This window comes from Pseudophryne corroboree, chromosome 5 (assembly GCF_028390025.1).
Source record: "Pseudophryne corroboree isolate aPseCor3 chromosome 5, aPseCor3.hap2, whole genome shotgun sequence".
Classification (NCBI taxonomy): domain Eukaryota; kingdom Metazoa; phylum Chordata; class Amphibia; order Anura; family Myobatrachidae; genus Pseudophryne; species Pseudophryne corroboree.
Window position 1 is genome coordinate 284,470,818 of NC_086448.1, and position 21,488 is coordinate 284,492,305.

At 44.9% G+C, this 21,488-nt stretch overlaps 1 protein-coding gene across 1 annotated transcript in view; it reads right to left on the reverse strand.

Annotated features, from left to right (window-relative positions):
• The window catches only part of LOC134927638 (transmembrane channel-like protein 2), a 374,176-nt gene that overhangs the window by 118,919 nt on the left and 233,769 nt on the right, over nt 1-21,488 (reverse strand). Inside the window, exons 8-10 of the mRNA XM_063922391.1 lie at nt 19,105-19,203; nt 18,586-18,728; nt 2,230-2,377 (exon numbers count right to left, since the gene is read on the reverse strand). Coding sequence (XP_063778461.1) covers nt 2,230-2,377; nt 18,586-18,728; nt 19,105-19,203 — 390 coding nt within the window. The remainder of the gene's footprint in view (nt 1-2,229; nt 2,378-18,585; nt 18,729-19,104; nt 19,204-21,488) is intronic.

The window sequence follows — 21,488 nt, forward strand, 5'->3', positions numbered from 1 at the left end:
GAGTCTGAGCGTTCTAGTCTTCAGACTCTCAGCACTGCCGGCAGAGAGGAGGGGGCCCGAACGGAGGAGGCTGCACCCGGGCCTCCTCCTCTCTTAAAGCGCCCCTGATACTCAGCACTCACCTAAGAATTTAAATATTGTAATAATTTGTCAAAGCTCGCCAATCACATTATATATATATATACAGTATATTATATTACAGCAAGCATGATTACAGACACCTGTCAGCCTGCTGTTAAAAAGGTTTCAGACACAATAGACAGTGCCCCTGCTTGTGAACTAGTCGCCCAGGTGATAGTCCAGGGTGTGGCTACTATTAAGGGACCTGGATCAATGGTCTCTGTGTAATATACACTCTGTATGCTAAGAACTGCTGTGAACTACTCTGTAACCTGTGACTTCCTAGTAATTGCTAATGTTCAGTTGTGAATTCCCTACCTGTGGAAAAGCTGTGGAAAATAAACCTGCAGTGTGGTATTTTTATCCTTGTCACATATTACATACTGTATTTCGAAGTACATTGTATAAATGTAGGCATTTTATGGAATAGTGACATATTTGTACTTGGGGAGGGTGTGTAGGCCCATGGGTCAAGATGGTTCCAGGCAACACAGTACACAGGGCCGAAACTGGATTTTCGTCACCCGGAGCAAGGCAATAGTTTGCGCCCCCCCCCAAAAAAAAAACAAAAAAAAAAACAACAACAGTAAAACAAACTCTGTCAGACAAAAATATATCAGATTACCAGGAAATTTGAAAAGGTGATACTATTGGACAATATTCCCATATGTGCCTCAAATGCCCTACAGTATGCGTCACATGCCCTGCCAGCGTGTTCAACTACATGCTCCACTGTGTGTCCTCATACATTGCACTATATCATAACACTTCGTCACTGCACTACATTCCCCTAATCACTGCACTACATCACTATACTACATCCCCTACACGCTGAACTACATCACTACACTACATGCCCCTATGCACTGCACTACATACCCTATATTCTACACTACATGACTACACTACATCCCCTTATATGCTACACCACATCAGTGCACTACATGCCCCTATATACTGCAATACATTACTACACTACATGCCCTATATGGTACACTACATCACAACATTACATCCCCCTATAAGCTACACCAAATCCCTCCATCTGGGAGGCAAAGCGGAGCTTGATACTACTAACTCAGAGCACAGTGCGCTTCTATAGCTTGTACAGTGCACCGCTCGCTAGTCGCAGCACTGCGTGGCAAAGTAGAGAGTTTAAGACAGTAGCCGGCATAGAAGAGATCCCAGGTACTGAAGCTCACACGCACAGCATTGGAGCCAGCTGTGGGCAGACAGGTGGGTCAGAGACATTGCCACGGGTGCTGTCTGCTGCCTCACTGGAGCAGCACAGCACTGCCGGTAAAAAAAAACAAAAAAACCCCCCCTGTTCCTCTGTAACTTCTTGGCACCCCCTCAAATCCTGCACCCGGGGCGCATCCCCCTTAGCGCCCCCCCCCCCCCCCCTAGTTGCGGCCCTGCAGTAGATAGCAAAGACTCTGGCACTGTGCCTTTACTATGGGTTTTGTATGATTCAATATATCGGCAGCGGCCTCCCGGCTGCCAGGATGCCGGCAGCGGGGCGAGCGCAAAGAGTCCCCTTGCGGGCTGGGTTGCTCACTGCGCTCAGCACAGGTTCTATTCCCACTCTATGGGTGTCATGGAATAGTTCTGTTGGCTGGTATTTCGGCTGCCGGCATTGCCAGCTGTCGGGTTTCCGGCGCCGGTATCCTGAACGCTGGGATCCAGACAGTCGGCAAATTAAACGAATACCATTACTATTAACTGTGCTTTTCCAGTTTTGTATTCAGGAAGATGGCTCAGAGGAAACAAGTATATGGGCAAGAAGTGAGGAGGTGGGGAAGGGGGTGCAGCACAGACACGCGTGGTGCTGGTGGGGGGAGGGGGACCATCTCCTAAAACTCCCCTGTGAGAAGATATTTCGTAACAAAATTACCATCACAATGCAGAAAAATTCATATTTGCTGAAACTCCTTTTTTTAATCTCCTCTTTATCTTTTAACGGACAAGTATAAGTGGCAATATACTGTAACTTTATGAAAATGCTGGATCATTTACTTAGATGTACTGTACATTAATAAAGAATAGTGAAGTATGCACCATTAATGCTATTCCCCTGTAGCATAAATACCAATAGACTTTTCATTTTACCTTAAAGCTAGTAGTTATTGATGCAAATTTGTTATCTGCGGTCTCTGGATTTCCTATCAAGTAATCCCAGCTTGTGAACATTTTAAAGCTGAAATTGAAATTCCCATCATCTCCATCACCTGTGCTTTCATTGGCATTACTAGCCATTCTAGAACACAAAACAGCAGTTTATTAATAAAGGCAAAATAAAACCTTCAGCTTTAAAGACAGTTAGAACCAAAGACTCGCAAATGTATGTTCCTCAGGATTAACACTTAGATACAGAACATGGGGCAGATGTATTAAGCCTGGAGAAGGGATAAAGCAGTGATAAGAGCAAGGTGATAACGCACCAGCCAATCATTACGGATTAGAAAAATGACAAGAGCTGACTGGCTGGTGCGTTATTACCTCGCACTTATCACTGCTTTATCACTTCTCCAGGCTTACTACATCTGCCCCTATGGAAACTAGAATGGTGTCACTTATGTTGTCCACAAGGCAACAAAAAATGAGTGACAGTAACCTGCTATTTATCCTTTTTTTAAATGTTTTGTTTTTATTATTTGTGTGGCAATCCCTTACTAGTAGATCAGGCTAAATAAAGGAAATGTCTGGTTACATTTAAATCCTATTAAGTGCATTTAAATATCATCCCGTGTAGTAAATTATAATAAAATAACACTTGTAGTTACATTCACATATTTTTATAAATACTAACAAACAGAGGAAGACTGAATGTGGTGATAAAATAATGCTGAATGTAAAAGAGTTTAAGGAATGGCTCCTTTCAATATCATAAGTCTGAGATATGTGCAAAATACTGTCATTTTGTGTTTTCAACTATCCGAAACAAGAGTTTCATTAAATCCACTCAGTTTATTCCCAAAACTTCTTATATAGTCTATTTTTATTTTTTATTTTACTAAGTAGTAAACCATAAATATAGATCTTTTTTAAAAATTTCCAAGGTCATTCTCGGATAACTGAATAGATACTGGTGAGAACACTTATCATTATTTGCAGAAAATGTTTGGCCACAGCATAGACAATGCACAGCTTAAGAATACATATGATCTACCGGCGGGTGGGATGCCGGCTGTCCATATCCCGACAGCGGCATCCAGCCCGCCAGAATGCCGGCAGAGGGGCGTGCGCAAAGGGTCCCCTTGCGGGCTTGCTGCACTTGCCATGCTGTGGGATCTATTCCCACACTATAAATATCGTGGACACCCACGAGCGGGAATAGTCCTGTTTTGCATGGATTCCGGCTGGCGGCATTGCCGGCTGGCGGCATTGCTGGCATCAGTATCCTGACCGACAGATCCCAACAACTACAATACAAATTTCATTACAGTTTCTGTTTAGTTATTGCATGCTATATTGTTACATTCATTGCTAAAAATAAAAAAAAGTTCCATGTTTTAAAATAAAACATTCACTGTGTATAGCATATGCAATTACGCATGCTTTTTAACAAAATAGCTCATAAAATAATAATTACTAAAAATGAATACAGTATCCTACATTTCGAGCTACAGTAGGTTTCAGCACGCATACTCAAACCACAAATTGCTGAAATTAGAACAACGGTGGCTAGATTCACTTAATCTCTTTTATTACTTGTAAACAAATAATTTAGCAAATTACAAAATAGGTTCTTGTTTTAAATTATATCAAAATATTCATAGAAAAACTAAAACATGAAATTGGAGGAAATTGCATAAATAAGATGAATTGCTACACAGTAAGCTGTTGCAGCCATTATTTTTTCAGTTCTCTCAAGGTTTTGTTTCATCTTAAATTATTTGAGCAAGAGAAAACTTGTGCAACAGCTGCTAAATGAAACAAACAGGCAGAAAAGGACTGTTAAATAAATAAATAAAGTTAGATTAACCTTAACCTGCAAGCTTTGGACTCAAGTGATAAATAGCAGTCAAATCAATTACACATCTAGTTACATCAGCTTTATTACCCTAACACAGGAGCTTAAAGCTTTGGAAGACAACTGCTTGTGGCAACTGGATGTTGCATGAAGTTGTAATTGAAAATAAATGACTGCAATACACAAGTTCTATGTTCTTAACCTATGACTCATATCCCAAAGGGTGCTGCAGTTACAGTATATTAAAGGGGTATTTCAGTCTTAAATATAACAAAATAACATTGTGTTTTGTTTGTATGCCTTTTTTTTATCATCATATGCAGTACTGTTTGTAAGTAGACAGTAATGCATATGTAATTTATGTAAGCATTTCAGCACCCCTCAGACCTTTAGTAAACATTTTTTCTGGATTTAACCAACTACGTAACACGGATTTGGCATAGGAAAATCCATATTACTACTTATGCCAGGGTTTCTCAATTTTTTTTTTTTACATTTACTCCAATGGAATTAAGTATTCTTTTACAAAGTCCCCCCTCAGTGTTTGTTCATAATGCATACCCATTAATATATGCCGATTTATGTAAGTACCACCATAGGTGCCGATTTATGTTTTTGCTGGTAGGTGCTCGGTGGAAGGTGACAGCGGGAATGAACGGGTGGCCACGGCAGTGACTAATGCCCATTACACATTATGCAACACACCATAATGCCCATTACACATTATGCCACACACCGTAATGCCTATTATGCCACACACCATAATGTCTATTACACAGTACATTATGACACACACCGTAATGCCCATTATGAAATATGCCACACACACCGTAATGCCTATTATGCGTTATGCCACACAGTTATGACCCTGACACCATTTTATGCCCCACACACAATAATGCCCCTTACAAATGATGCAACACAGTAAGGCTTCTAATTACTTTTAAATTACCTGCCTGTTGTCAGTGGTCTCATGCACGTTGCCAAGGGTTTCATGCACGTTGTCAGGGGTTTCATGCTCTGGGTTCCATGCTCGTGGGGGTCTCCTGCGCATTGCCAGAGGTTTCACGTGCGTTGACACACTGGGGCCCGGAGGGGGCTGGGGGGTCGGGAACATAACATGGTGATACACATACCAGGTCTTGGGGGGGCATGGTGACACACACACTGGGTCCTAGGGGGGATGACATGGAGACACATATTACGGCCTGGGGAAGGGTGGCATGGTGACACACACGCACAGTGGGTCCCGGGGGAGAGGGGCATGGTGCCACACACGCACACAGTGGGTCCTAGGGAAGGGCAGCATAATGACACACACAGTGGGTCCTGGGGTAGGGGGGCATGGTGACACACACACACACACACACACACACACACACACACACACACACACACAGTGGGTCTTGGGGGAGGGGGCCTGGTGTCACACCTACATACATACAGTGGGTCCTGGGGGAGGGGAGAATGGTGTCATACGCGCACACACACACATGCATACATACAGTGGGTCCTGGGGGAGGGGGGCATGGTGTCATACGCACACACACATGCATACATGCAGTGGGTCCTGGGGGAGGGGGGCCTGGTGTCACACACACTGAGTCATGGGGGAGGGGGGCTTGGTGATAGTTTGCCACTAGCTGCTGCACTGAGACACGCTGGGGGCTGCGGAGTTCCATACAGTCACAGTGCAGTGTAAAAAAAAACCCTAAAAATGCCCACTGCCAGGGAGACAGGTGCTAGAGGTCAAATGTGACCTTAAGCGTCTGTCAGCTCCTTGGCGGCGGCCATTTTTGGTGGGGTTTTTTTTACACTGCACTGTGACGGAACTCCGCAGCCCCCAGTGCGTCTCAATGCACTGCGGGGTCTGCGGCGGCTAGCGGCAACTGGGGCAGCGAGCTGGTTCTGTGGGTGCTCCTGAGTGTCCGTGGGTGCTCGGGCCTGGGAGCACCCGCGGAATCGGCGCATATGAGTATCACCTAAGTTGAGTAATACCCGTTTCCACCAAAATCCTTTTGTCACCAATACAATCCATTTTGAATGCAGCTACTAGGCTGATTTTCCTCGCTAGACATTCATCGTCTGCGAATCCACTCTGTCAGTCCCTCCATTGCTTGCCAGTCTTCTACTATATTCAATATAAAATACTTTTACTTACATACAAGGCTAGTAACCAAACTACACCAACATACATCTATTCACTCATCTTAAAATATCTATGTACCCGACCTCTCCACTCTGCACAAGATCTGTGTCTCTCATCCACACCCATTACTTGCTCACACTCAAAAGGACTTTATCCAGGCTGCACCCACTCTGTGGAATTCCCTCCCACGCACAATAAGACTCACCTCTAGTCTCTAAACCTTCAAACGTTCCCTGAAAACTCAATTCTTCAGACAAGCTTATCAAATTCTGCACTAACCCACATAACCTTCAATGCCTCCCTATCTAATTACATCCCCTCTGTACAGTCCACACATAACCTCAAATATTTTGTCTTTCTTTACTTTCACACCCTCCTGACCCTGTGACCATATCATATAGCTCATTAAGAACCATTGCAATCTGGTGGACCATTATGCAATAGGTAGCATCTATCATTGTGAATCAATACCTATTTCCCTATAGATTGTAAGCTTGCGAGCAGGGCCTTTCTACCTCTGTGTCTGTCTGTTTTTACCCAATTTTCATTTATTACTGTTGTTTCAAATGTAAAGCACAATGGAATATGCTGTGCTACATAAGAAACTGTTAATAAATAAATAAAATGCCGGGTCCAATATGGGTTTTCGATTAGGGTTCCAGCCGGTGTCACAGCCAGGTCAGACCCCTTTCACGCTGTACCTTGGACCTAGGTTATTGCTGGGTCTTCCATTTGCCAGTGCTTGGAGTGGACATCACCTCCAAGTACCAGTGAGCCAGCTCTCCATATGCTTTTAGCATGACCTGGGTTGGATGACCCTGGTAGCTAGAGTACACAACAAACTTGGACCTGGGTTGCCACAGTAGTAAACCAGGTTATAAGTTTGGCGGAAAAGGGGAATAAATGTGTATCAAGCCACTTGTACATTTAAAATGTTTTTTTTTTCTAAAAAATACTCAGATTCTAATATAATTTTTTTATTTAATAATAAACTTACAAGCATATTTATCAATATTACTTTTACTAAAATAATGTGAAAAAGGGTGCTTTCACACCCTTTTCACATTATTTTAGTATCAGCGGAATGTATTAAAGGTCAGTTGGAGGAGAATTAGCTAAATTCTCCTCCAAGCCCTTAAATTCGCATTCCAGATAGCATTTTCCATACTTGTAATGGGAAATACAATCTGCCCAAACTTACTATAAAAAAAATAGTAAAAAATTACAGAAGGCATTCCTATGATATTAACGCTATCTTGAGATAGTGTTATCTGGGCTACCCTCTGGTTCCAGTACCCCTGCAAAGCCTTCTCTGCCTGCTGGCAGTGAAAGCTGTGCTCAGATCTGGCCCTAGTGATTAGCCATGTGTGACACACAGGCTGATCACTGTAAAAAAAAAGTTAAATAAAAAAAACAATACTTACAGTAGCAGCACCCATGGACCAGTGATCCTGTGAGGGCAGCCAGTTATTGGATTCGCTGTGCTCCTGTTGTGACCCCTGTTACAGTAAAGTGATACTGCAAAGTGGCAGCTCACTTTACAGCATCAGAGGTCACAGTGGAGCACAGGCTCTGATGACTGGCTACCCTCCTGGATCACTGATCACCGGACCTGACTGCAGATAAGTGTAATTGGAGGGTTGGGGGATTGAGGGGGGAGCGGCGCATGTGCGGACACAACCCCTGAGATTTGGGGTAAGTGGATTCGCAGGGACAAAGCTTTCTCGCAAGCTCTGTCCCTTTGTGCGATAATTGATACATCACTGAGATGTATTCAATTATTACATTGCGGATTGGGCCAAATTTATCACGTTCCATCTGCATCTGAGATGTGTATTGTGATAAAGATGCCCCTTAGTGAATTCCACATAAAAACTAGATTTTATTCCTTTAACATCATCATTACAACTGAGACAATTGGAGATTATGGCTCATAACATTTCAGAATACAAACTTTTTGTATTTGATCTACCACTACAGTTACAGTAAATGCATAACATAAACATATTTCTTGGAAAACAAATATCATGAATAACTGTAATTGCTGGAAAATGATCTAATTATAGCAAGTTTGGACAATACAGACATTTCCTTAGAGGGTGCAACTGCCCTTTAATGTCAATATGCTTATAACTCAAGACAGCAATTAGATAGCAGTTGATCACTTCATTATTGATGTCTCTCATAAAAGTCTCTCTCCCCTTATTTTTCCTTTCTCACTCTCTCCTTCTCTCCCCCTTTCCCTCTTCTCTCTCTCTCTCTGTCTCCCCCTTCTCTCTCCCCTTTCCCTCTCATCCCCTTGTCTCTCTCCTCTCTCTGCTTCCCCCCTCACCTCTCTACCCCTCCTCTCTCTGTTTCTCCCTTCTTCTGTCCCCCCCTTCTCTTTTTGCCTGTCTCCCCCTTATTTCTCTCTCTGTCTACCCCCTTCTATCTCTCTCCCCTCCTTCTCTTTTTCCTTATGCCCCCTCCCCCCTTCTTTTTCTCTGTCTATCGCTCCCCTTTCTCTCTCTCCCCCCTTTTCCTCTCACTCTTTCCTCTCCCTTTCTCTACCATCCCCCTCTCTCTATCTCCCCTGTTCTCTCTGTATCTCCTCCCTTCTCTCTCTCTCTCTATGTCTTCCCCCTTCTCTCCCTCTCTCGCCTTTCCCTAATGTAAGTATGCCAGGGAGGGTTAGGGTTAGGTACTAAAGTTAATGTTAGGATGTGGGAGGGGAAGATTAGGGTTAGCCTGCATAAGAGGGGGTGGGGTGTAAGGTTTAGGCAGTGGGAGGGTTAGAGTTAGGGAGATGGTAAGGGGTAGGGTTAGTCTACTTACCAAAAAGTGCCAGGATTCTGACCGCCGGCATCCTCACTGTCGGGATTCCACATCCAACCCATAGAGTGGCACATACAGTATATGCATAGGCACATATGGACATAGAGGAGCACATACAGACATACTGTGGGCGCATACAGACATAGAGGAGCACATATAGGCATACTGTAGGCGCATACGGACATAGAGGAGCACATACAGACATAGAGGAGCACACACAGACATACTTGTAAGGGTCTATTTACTAAGCTTTGGATGGAGGTAAAGTGGCTGGAGATAAAGTACCAGCCAATCAGCTCCTGTCATCTTTCAAACCCAACCTGACATGACAGGAGCTGAATGGCTGGTACTTTATCTCCGGCCACTTTACCTCCATTTAAGGCTTAGTAAATAGACCACACAGGCACATACAAACATAGAGGAGCACGTACAAACATACTATAGGCACATATGGACATAGAGGAGCACATACAGACATACTGAAGGTACATACGGACATACAGGAGCACATACAGACATACTGTAGCTACATATGGACATAGAGGAGCACATACAGACATAGGCACATAAAGATAGAGGAGCACATATATGCATATTGTAGGCACATACAGACATAGAAAACCACATGAGCTCCACATTCTAATTTGCCTCTGGAATGACTTTACACCCCTGCACTAGTCACACCACCACAGCACTGGTCACACCCCTGTGGTAGCACACAATAGGCCCTTTAGCATTTTCAGCTCTATGCCCATGTGGACCTTAATCTAGCAGTGTATACACATCAGGCCCAGTGTCTGGAAACATAACATGAGGAGTGATTTACAAATATAATGGAACACAATAAAAGTCAGCTTTATAATGCCATTACATTATACTGTACACTTTTCAGCTTCTGTAAATTTTACAGAAACAGTGCAGACATAAGGTGGGGGCTGCTGGGACTGCAGTCCCAGCCTTGCCAGAGAGGGGAGACTGGTGGTGGTGGGGGGCGCCTCAGGATTCTAACCAGTGTAGATGGATGATGTGGGGTTTGGGGGCCGGTCAGCAGCTGCCGGTACTGTTCAATTAATAAAACTTTTTTTCTTTTTTCTTACTGAGACAAAACACAGCAGGGGGCTGGCTAGATGCACAAAAGGGGAGATGGCTGCACACATAAAAGGGGGCCTGGTTGGGTTCACAGAAGAAGGATGGCTGGCTGCAGACACAGAACCGTTGGCTGGCTGGATGCACCGAAGGGGAGATGGCTGGCTGCAGACACAGAAGGCTGGGGGGCCTGGCTGGATTCACAGAAGAAGAATGGCTGGCTGCAAATACGGAACCGTTGGCTGGCTGGATGAAGGCTGGCTGCAGACACAGAAGGTTGGGGGGGGGGGGGGCTGGCTGGATACACAGAAGGGGGATGGCTGCAGACACAGAAGGAGGGCTGGCTGGATTCACAAATGGAGGATGGCTGCAGACACAGAAAGAGGGTGGCTGGATGCACAGAAAGGGGCCTGATTGGACGCACATAAGGGGGGATTGCTGCAGACACAGAACGGGGGGGAGGGGGCTGCCTGAATACACAGAAGGGGGGTGGCTTCAGACGCAGAAGGAGGGAGAATTCAGACACAGAAATAATCTCTGGCTGAGAGAAAATGGGCTGGCTGGAGCTAAAGAGACATGGCGGGGGGCTGGAGAGTCAGAAGTAGGCTTGAGAGACAGAGTGGGGGCTCGCTAGAGATGCTTAAGGGGGGCTGGATGGAGAGACACTGGGGGGCTGGAGAGACAGAAGGTGGCTTTGCTAACGCACATGTGTAGCTTTGGGGGGGGGGGGATTTAGCACAGTCTAGTTCGCCTCTGGGGATGGGGGGCATCACAGTCTATTTTTCCTCGGTGGGGCCCTGCCTATTTTGTCAGGCCCGGGCCCCACAGTTTCTGATGAGAGCCCTGTATGCAGCAGCTGAATGATCAAGGGAGTTCAATCTCTAATTTAAAGATCAGGAAGATAAATTGAATGGAATCTACAATTTGTGTGAATGTGAACAAAGACTGCAGCTGACGAAATGAGCCCGTAAAAACATAGAGGCAACACAGTAGTGTACTGTATACTAAAGGATAAGGCTAAACATAGCAATAGATGATAATAAACATTCATGACAAAACACTGAATGCTTGTGAGGCTGATTAAATATTTCTTCCCAATAAATAAGGAATATTGGGTGTAGTATGGTATGCCGTGCGCCGGGATCCCGACATTCGGCAACCTGAATACCACCCGGAATATTATTGAGGAGACATTGGCCCTCATTCTGTTAGGCGCCGGGGTCCGCTTGTCCGCGCGACCTGGCGCCTAGCAACTAGGGACGCCGTGCACGTACAGCCGCCGGCTCCCTAGCAACGCTACACGCCGGGCGCGCTGAAGCCGCACGGACCCTAGCAACGGGGACGCCACTGGCGGACCGCGTTCCCCGTTGCTGGGTTTTAGGATTTAATGCGTTCACCTGTTCTCTGGCCGTGCAGCAAGGCAGCTGCACGGCATTTAGTCCAATCAGCCTCTAAACAGCTGATTGGAGGACTCCCTGTTAAGTACACTCCCAGGGCTTCTCACAGACACCGGTAATAGCTTCCTGCATGCTGCCTTTGTTTGCTGAGAGTCTGTTTCCAGTCCTGCTGTATCCGGTCATTCCAGTCCTCAGAAGTCCTGTACTCGGGAGTTACCATCTCGTCCCTGGAGTCCTGACTGATCACCGTTTTATATCCAGTGGTGTTCGTGAGTTGCGGCTCTGCCGTGTGTTGCGGCTCAGCCGCTTTACCTTTTATATTTTGGTGTTTGGAGCATTTGCGGAGGGTTCCGCTTCCACAAGTCCTCTCTGGTACTCGGCGGTGCCGGGTAGGAGAATTGGACAAGTGGATATTTTGGTTGTCCTTTTCCTTGGCGGTTTCTCCACACATATTATAGTTTTGAGTTTGCTTAGCCCCTGGCCTGGTTGTTTAGTTAGAGGGCCTCTTGTTATCACCCTGTCTCGGGTTTCCCTTTGTCTCTCATTAAGACCGGGGGGCATCGAAGTTGGGCAGACATAATCCGCCCTTCAAACGCGGCTGCCAAGGGCTCAAGAAACCATAGTCTCGCAGGGGATTTCTGACAACACGGGTGAGACAACAGAGTTAGGGCGCCAGGGGCTATTTTCCTGTCCTGCTCCCTTCCCCAGCATTTCGTTCCAGTGCTCCGGTCCTTGCCATAAGATCTCCTCTGACCAGAGTGCTGGAATCATAACATTATTACCGGCCATACCAAAACTTAAAATTAAACGGGGTTTAATTTTTTCCCATTCAGTTTTGTGAGAGTTTATCGGCCTCATGAATCCAACAGGTTTAGGGCCAAATCCTGGTCAGCTCTTAGTCAGCCAGATTCAAGAACTTACTCAGATGGTTCAGGATCTTTCTCTTCGGGTGAAGTCGCAGTAAGATCTTTTGCGAGCTTCCCCAAGGGTAGTCCCTGAACCAAAGATGCATTTGCCTGACCGTTTTTCTGGTGATAGAAAAGAGTTTTTTAATTTTAAAGAATCCTGTAAACTTTATTTTCGTTTAAGACCGACTTCCTCGGGTACTGAATCTCAGCGGGTCGGGATTATTATTTCTTTGCTCCAGTGGGATCCTCAGACCTGGGCATTTGGTTTAAGAGCAGAGGATCCGGCATTGTTGTCAGTTGACGCTTTTTTTGAGTCTTTAGGGCTCTTGTATGATGACCCTGATAGAGAGGCGTCCGCTGAAAGTCAGTTGCGCGCTCTCAGACAGGGTAGAAATCCTGCGGAGGTTTATTGTACGGAGTTTCGCCGTTGGTCGAACGACTGTGGCTGGAATGACCCAGCCCTGCGCAGTCAGTTTCGCCTCGGCTTATCAGAGTCTCTAAAAGACAGTCTCCTTCAGTACCCCGCTCCTGAGACTCTCGATAAACTCATGGAGCTTTCTATTAAGATTGATAGTCGTCTCAGAGAGCGGAGGGCTGAAAAAGGAGCACCTGTAAGGTCAACTCCGTGTGTATATTCCATTCCTGAAGACGTAGAGGAGCCCATGCAGATGGGTCTCTCCCGGCTGTCTCCTGAAGAAAGAGCCAGAAGGCAAAATTCTGGTCTTTGTTTGTACTGTGGGGGTAAGGGACATTTTGCTCGTAATTGTCCGAACAAGTCGGGAAACGCTTTGACCAGGTGAATTGTGAGGGGGTTCACCTAGGTCTGCAGCTTATCTCCTCGAATAACTCCCTTTTAGTCCCAGTTAAAGTTTCCTTTGGCAGCCTCAGTTCTTCGGTTTCGGCTTTTGTTGACAGTGGAGCTGCAGGAAACTTTATGGATTTAACTTGGGCTAAGGCCTTAGGCATTCCTCAGTTACCTTTGGGTAGGTGTGTCACCATGCATGGCTTAGATGGGAGTCCGCTGTCTAATGGGATTATTTCTCTCCGTACACCCCCTGTACTACTTACAGTAGGAGCTCTACATTCCGAGAAAATCGAGTTCTTTCTTACACATTGCCCAGCAGTTCCAGTTGTTCTGGGTCACCCTTGGCTGGCCTTTCATAATCCCACCATTGATTGGCGGTCGGGGGAGATTTCACAATGGGGTACTTTTTGTGATAAGGAATGTATCACGTTTCCAGTCAGAGTAGCAGCTATCATTCCAGAACCCATTCCGGTGGAATACCAGGAGTTTGCTGATGTTTTCTCCAAAGGCAATGCGGACATTCTGCCTCCCCATCGGCCTTATGATTGTGCTATTGAATTAATTCCTGGTGCCGCATTGCCAAAGGGAAGATTATATGCATTATCCGGGCCAGAAACTGCGGCTATGAATGATTATGTAAAGGAGAGCCTTGAGAAAGGATTTATTAGACCATCAAAATCTCCTTTAAGTGCAGGCTTCTTCTTTGTGGAGAAAAAGGATGGCTCGCTTAGACCTTGCATTGATTTTAGAGCCCTGAATAAGATCTCAGTTAAAAACACCTATCCTTTGCCGTTGATTTCTGTACTCTTTGATCAGTTACGTTCTGCTGTGATTTTTTCTGAAATTGACCTTAGAGGAGCGTACAACCTCATCCGAATTAAATCTGGAGATGAGTGGAAAACGGCCTTCAGTACTCAGTCGGGTCACTACGAGTACCTGGTGATGCCGTTCGGCTTGTCTAATGCTCCAGCAGTTTTTCAAGACCTCATTAACGATGTGCTCCGTGACTTCCTAGGGAAATTCGTGGTCGTTTACTTAGACGACATCCTGATTTATTCTGAATCAATGGAACAACATGTTACCCAGGTGCGTCTGGTTCTTCAAAAGTTACGTGAGAATCATTTATATGCCAAGCTGGAGAAGTGTGAGTTTCATGTCACGGAAGTATCTTTTTTAGGGTACATTATTTCCCCTCTGGGATTTTCCATGGAACCAAAGAAGCTCCAGGCCATCCTTAGTTGGGCGCAACCCACCAATTTAAAAGTAATTCAGCGCTTTTTAGGGTTTGCGAATTATTATAGGAGGTTCATTCATTCTTTTTCTGACCTGGTTGCTCCCATTGTAGCTCTGACAAAGAAAGGAGCGGATCCTACCAACTGGTCGCGTGAAGCTGAGTTGTCCTTCCGGGCCTTGAAACAAGCCTTTGTCTCGGCTCCAGTCCTCAGACATCCCAATCCGGAATTGCCCTTTGTTGTGGAGGTTGATGCCTCGGAGGTTGGAGTGGGGGCTATCCTTTCTCAAAAGGATCCGGAGTCTCTGGAGTTACATCCTTGTGCCTTTATGTCCAGGAAATTCTCCTCCGCTGAATCCAACTATGACGTTGGTAATCAGGAGTTACTGGCGGTAAAGTGGGCTTTCGAGGAGTGGAGGCATTGGCTGGAGGGAGCAAAACATACTATTTCAGTATTGACTGATCATAAAAACCTGCAATACATCGAATCGGCTAAACGGCTTAATGCCCGGCAGGCACGTTGGGCTTTATTTTTTACTCGTTTCAAATTTATAATCACTTTCAGGCCTGGTTCCAAGAATACTAAGGCTGATGCCCTGTCACGCAGCTTTCTTCCGGTTCACAATAACAGTCCTGTTACTCCCATACTTCCATCTTCGGTCATCTGGGCAGGCCTCACACAAGATTTATTTACCCAGTTAAAACAGCTTCAACACCAAGCTCCTGGAAATACTCCTGCTGGTCGTCTTTACGTCCCTGAGTTTTTGAGAGCTACTGTTTTAACGGAATTCCATGATAACAAAGTTTCCGGGCATCCGGGAATCTCTAAGACTTTGGAGTTAGTCTCTCGCTCAGTATGGTGGCCTGGTCTTTCTAAAGACGTTAGGGAGTTTGTTTATTCATGTCAGGTTTGTGCACAGTATAAGGTTCCCCGTTCCTTGCCTATCGGGCAACTTATGCCCTTAAATGTTCCTCTCAGGCCATGGTCCCATATTTCCATGGATTTTGTGGTTGACCTTCCCCTTTCAGCCGGATTCCGAGTCATATGGGTGGTAGTGGACCGTTTTAGCAAGATGGCTCATTTTATTGCTCTCCCCCGATTGCCTTCTGCCCAAGGGTTGGCAGTTTTGTTTCTCCGCCATGTTTTCAGACTTCATGGGTTGCCTACTGATATTGTTTCTGATCGGGGTCCACAATTCATCGCACAATTCTGGAAATGTTTTTGTGCCTCATTAAAGATGAGATTGTCGTTAACATCCGGTTACCACCCACAATCCAACGGGCAAACCGAGCGAGTTAACCAATCATTGAAACAGTATTTGCGCTTGTATTCTGCCAAACTCCAGAATGATTGGTCCGAGTTTCTTCCGTTGGCGGAGTTTGCTTACAATAATTCTTGTCATTCCTCCACTAAAGAGTCTCCATTCTTTTCAGTTTTTGGTTTTCACCCCAGAGCTAATTCTTTTTTTTATCATTCCTCAGTCTCCTCGCTAACCTTAACCTCCCATCTCAGAGCCATTTGGAAAAAAGTGCACCTTGCTCTCAGAAAAGCGGCCTTTCGAGAGAAGAAATTTTCTGACAGGCTCCGACGTCCTTGCACTTTTAAGGTGGGAGATAGGGTATGGTTGTCGACTCGTAACATCAGGCTTCGACAATCCTCGGCTAGATGGGGACCCAAATTTATTGGGCCATTTCTTATTATTAAAAGAGTCAACCCAGTTGCCTTTCGGTTACGTTTACCAAGATCTCTCAGGATTGGAAATATGTTTCATTGTTCCCTGTTGAAACAATACGTTTCTTCCAGTAAATTTCCTCTGAGGATCTCTCAGGGTAGATCTCCGGTGGATGTACAGGGACAACAGGAGTTCTTGGTGGAGAAGGTTCTCGATTCCAAATTGTCCCGGGGCCGGCTTTATTTTCTGGTTCACTGGAGAGGCTATGGTCCGGAGGAAAGGTCTTGGGTCCTGGATAAGGATCTTCATGCCCCGAGGCTCAAGAGGGCATTTTTTCGGGAATTTCCTCGGAAACCTGGCTTTAGGGGTTCCTTGACCCCTCCTCAAGGGGGGGTACTGTTAGGCGCTGGGGTCCGCTTGTCCGCGCGACCCGGCGCCTAGCAACTAGGGACGCCGTGCACGTACAGCCGCCGGCTCCCTAGCAACGCTAGACGCCGGGCGCGCTGAAGCCGCACGGACCCTAGCAACGGGGACGCCACTGGCGGACCGCGTTCCCCGTTGCTGGGTTTTAGGATTTAATGCGTTCACCTGTTCTCTGGCCGTGCAGCAAGGCAGCTGCACGGCATTTAGTCCAATCAGCCTCTAAACAGCTGATTGGAGGACTCCCTGTTAAGTACACTCCCAGGGCTTCTCACAGACGCCGGTAATAGCTTCCTGCATGCTGCCTTTGTTTGCTGAGAGTCTGTTTCCAGTCCTGCTGTATCCGGTCATTCCAGTCCTCAGAAGTCCTGTACTCGGGAGTTACCATCTTGTCCCTGGAGTCCTGACTGATCACCGTTTTATATCCAGTGGTGTTCGTGAGTTGCGGCTCTGCCGTGTGTTGCGGCTCAGCTTCTTTACCTTTTATATTTTGGTGTTTGGAGCATTTGCGGAGGGTTCCGCTTCCACAAGTCCTCTCTGGTACTCGGCGGTGCCGGGTAGGAGAATTGGACAAGTGGATATCTTGGTTGTCCTTTTCCTTGGCGGTTTCTCCGCACATATTATAGTTTTGAGTTTGCTTAGCCCCTGGCCTGGTTGTTTAGTTAGAGGGCCTCTTGTTATCACCCTGTCTCGGGTTTCCCTTTGTCTCTCATTAAGACCAGGGGGCATCGAAGTTGGGCAGACATAATCCGCCCTTCAAACGCGGCTGCCAAGGGCTCAAGAAACCATAGTCTCGCAGGGGATTTCTGACAACACGGGTGAGACAACAGAGTTAGGGCGCCAGGGGCTATTTTCCTGTCCTGCTCTCTTCCCCAGCATTCCGTTCCAGTGCTCCGGTCCTTGCCATAAGATCTCCTCTGACCAGAGTGCTGGAATCATAACACATTCCGAGTTGTTCGCTCGCTAGCTGCTTTTAGCAGCATTGCAAATGCTAGGCCGCCGCCCTCTGGGAGTGTATCTTAGCTTAGCAGAATAGCGAACGAAAGATTAGCAGAACTGCTACTAAATAATTCCTTGCAGTTTCTGAGTAGCTCCAGACCTACTCCTAGATTGCGATCAGCTCGGTCCGCTTAGTTGCTGGTTTGACGTCACAAACACGGACCTGCGTTCGGCCAGCCACTCCCCCGTTTCTCCAGACACTCCCGCGTTTTTACCTGACACGCCTGCGTTTTTTAGCACACTCCCGGAAAATACTCAGTTACCACCCAGAAATGCCCCTTTCACTTACCGATCAGCAGTGCGACTGAAAAGCGCCGCACGAACAACAGCAAAACTGCTAAGTTTTTAGTTAAATAACTAAGCGCATGCGCCCTGCTTACCATGCGCATGCACATTTAGCAACAAATCGCAGCATAGTGAAAATCGGCAATGAGCGAACAACTCGGAATGACCACCCTTGCAAATAGTGAAAAGTCCCTTCAATCATTCATTCTGTAATCATTCCAAGGGAAATGAGACAGACTCATTGGGGCAGATGTATTAACCTGGAGAAGGCATAAGGAAGTGATAAACCAGTGATATGTGCAAGGTGATAAAGGCACCAGCCAATCAGATCCTAACTGTTAATTTACATATTGGATCTGATTGGCTGGTGCCTTTATCACCTTGCACATATCACTGGTTTATCACTTCCTTATGCCTTCTCCAGGTTAATACATCTGCCCCATTGTTACTTACCCTATCATTTTGCTTGCTATATGATATCCAGAAATGATAAAAAAAAAAGTAATCAGTGAATAACAGGTATGTATTTTGCATAGAATAATCCCCCCCCCCCCCCCCCCCCCCACGCTTCATAAGTGTATTCATCTTCTTAACAAATGAAGAATAGCGGACAAGATTTGTAGCAGCACCAGTTCTCCTAAACGCAATATGAACAATATGAATAGCACATCATGAATTATACATACAGTATGCACAGGATATACGTCACTTATAAAAATTCTTACGTTCTGATAACAACCATGAGGCTGTATCCAAATACACCAACTCCAACCAAAAAGTAGGACAGCGGCAGTCTGAATTTTAACCAGCCAATCGTGCGTTGGTTATTGTAGAAACCATAGAACAGAACTGAATATTTGGCATAACCCTGCAATGTAAAGTATGAACAGATGAGTGCACACAAACTTCAATAATTATTTTTTTCTTAACTTTTATTATTTTCCAAAGATCTCATTCTAAACTGAGGTTCACGTTTTGTGATGTACTTAGCAGAGGAGATTGCAGAGCCTCCAGAGAGGAGTTTAGCTAATAGTGATGTGAATTAACTTGTCAAGTTAATTCACAACATCAGTTACCGTAAGTGTTATTGCTTAGACTGTGCAATAGTATTGTAATTGTTTATCTACCACGTTGTAGAGAAGTGCCCTAATAGTTAATAAAACACACCAGAAAATGTACTTTTTGCCAGACTATTAAATAAATGATCTCTAAATAATAGCAAAATATGGAACGTTAGATTGTACCTCAAAATCCCAAAGTACAGAAAAATCCATGGCAGTCCTTTCTTCTTTTCTAGGCACTGTTTTCCGTGGTAAACTGCCATAGGGTAGCCCCATTAAAATCTGATGATTAGAAAGATGACAGCACAGTGAAATAAACATGCTGGGATGAAAAGGAATATAAAATAATTTCAATACAGTGCAAGATTATTTAGTTTGCCATATTATTACAGGTTGAGTATCCCATATCCAAATATTCCGAAATACGGAATATTCCGAAATACGGACTTTTTTGAGTGAGAGTGAGATAGTGAACCTTTGTTTTCTGATGACTCAATGTACACAAACTTTGTTTAATACACAAAGTTATTAAAAATATTGTATTAAATGACCTTCAGGCTGTATGTATAAGGTGTATATGAAACATAAAAGAATTGTGTGAATGTAGACACACTTTGTTTAATGTACAAAGTTATAAAAAATATTGTCTAAAATGACCTTCAGGCTGTGTGTATAAGGTGTATATGAAACATAAATACATTCTGTGCTTAGACTTGGGTCCCATCACCATGATATCTCATTATGGTATGCAATTATTCCAAAATACGGACAAATCCGATATCCAAAATACCCCTGGTCCCAAGCATTTTAGATAAGGGATACTCAACCTGTATTATTGTTATTACTAAGTTACCCAGAAAAGTGCAGTATTCCATAGTATATTTTAAATGGTAAAGAGAGGGACTCTAGAGCTAATGTAAAAGCTTGCATTTTAAATATATTGGTAATGTCACATCCATCTTACATCAAAGCACAAATCAATACAAATGTTTTATTTTTCTGATTTTTGAGGTAGTACAAATATTGAAACTATGACTTTCTCCATAGCAGTCTGTATTACACAGGTGGGTAGACATACAGAGGTGCCCAACAGTCCATTTCACCTGATTTGAATTTTCCTCAGGGGCCTGGACAACAGATGAAATGAACCGTTGGGCACCTGGTGAACACCACCTCTGTATGTATACCCATAATACATATATGTGAATAAAGCTTCTTCATTGATTCACGTGACTGCAGGTTCTGCTTTTTATATTTGTATTGGGTGGGTATATATCTCTCTCTCTCTCTTTCTCTATGGGGAAATTTAATTGTTATCGCTGCCCGATCTCCTGTCTAAAGTGACAGAAGATCTCAGGGGCGATATTCAATTGATGCTGGTTATTACAATTATAACGGCCATTAGTGTTGGTTTAGCTGTGTAAAGCAGCTAAACCCAACTAAATTAATGGGCACAATCTCGAAAAGTGCCGTTCGGGCACCCGATGGGTCACTTTTCGTACATTTCAGCTTGCCAGCCCCGGGGGATGCAAGCTGAAATGTCGATGCCAGCAGCTGGTCGCACCTGACAGGAGCAACAATTGAATAGCTCCATCGAGTGCGCAGGAGAGACAGCTGCCGTCGCTAACAATTGAATTCCTCCCAAGAGGTAGTTTCAGTACGCATGTGATGCCGTAGATCTAGGAATGTTGAATGTCCGCACAACTTCAGAAATGGAATGTCCCATACATCAGGCATCCACTATCATGTTCGGACTCCTATAATTCATGTCACCTTGCCATGAGCAGCCTAGCTAGTGTTCAAACGTACTCATGAGATGTCAACTTATAACTGATGCAAGTCTGGGTGTTTACAAGATATCACAGTACAGTGGCACCAGCAACCATTACCTATACATTACCTATTCACACTGCTACCCCAGGACTTTTGGCACTTCAGTGCAGAGGTCTAATAATGTTTCAATAAACAGGTAAATCTTGAGCCTAGTTTAGAGATATTAAAATAGAGGAGGCCTCTTTTACTGTGCACGGCAGCACAATCCAAAGAATAGGAGTCACAAAACTAAAAGACCAGGCACTGTGTGAATTATAGTAGATTGTAGGTAATGGGAGTATAGGACATCAGAAGTTGCTTCAGTTTTCTAGGACCCTGATTAGGCAGGGATTTGAATACGAACAAGCCAATTTTAATTTCACAGGTAGTTAGGAGAGAATCCAGAATAGTGGCAATATTTTCTAAGCCAGTGGGTTCATCTGTGTTTTGAAATTGATGGATATCTTTATGGATCGACAGTGTGTTGATGGGGTAACCTACTGCAAACACACTGCAGCTTGAAGTGCTATAATCCATACAGCTTTCCCTTGATGTTAACAAATGGAAAATGGTAAAATAGTATGCATAAGGTCCCACCCCCTTTCTTTCTCAAATTGCTAACCACAAATAAGCTTTTAAGCCTATGGCTGTTTGTGGAAAATTTGGGTGGACAAAGACTGTGTGGAGCCCCCACATTTCTACTATCCAGCACCAGGCTTTACCAGCAAAGGATGGAATCCCTATAACATGGAATA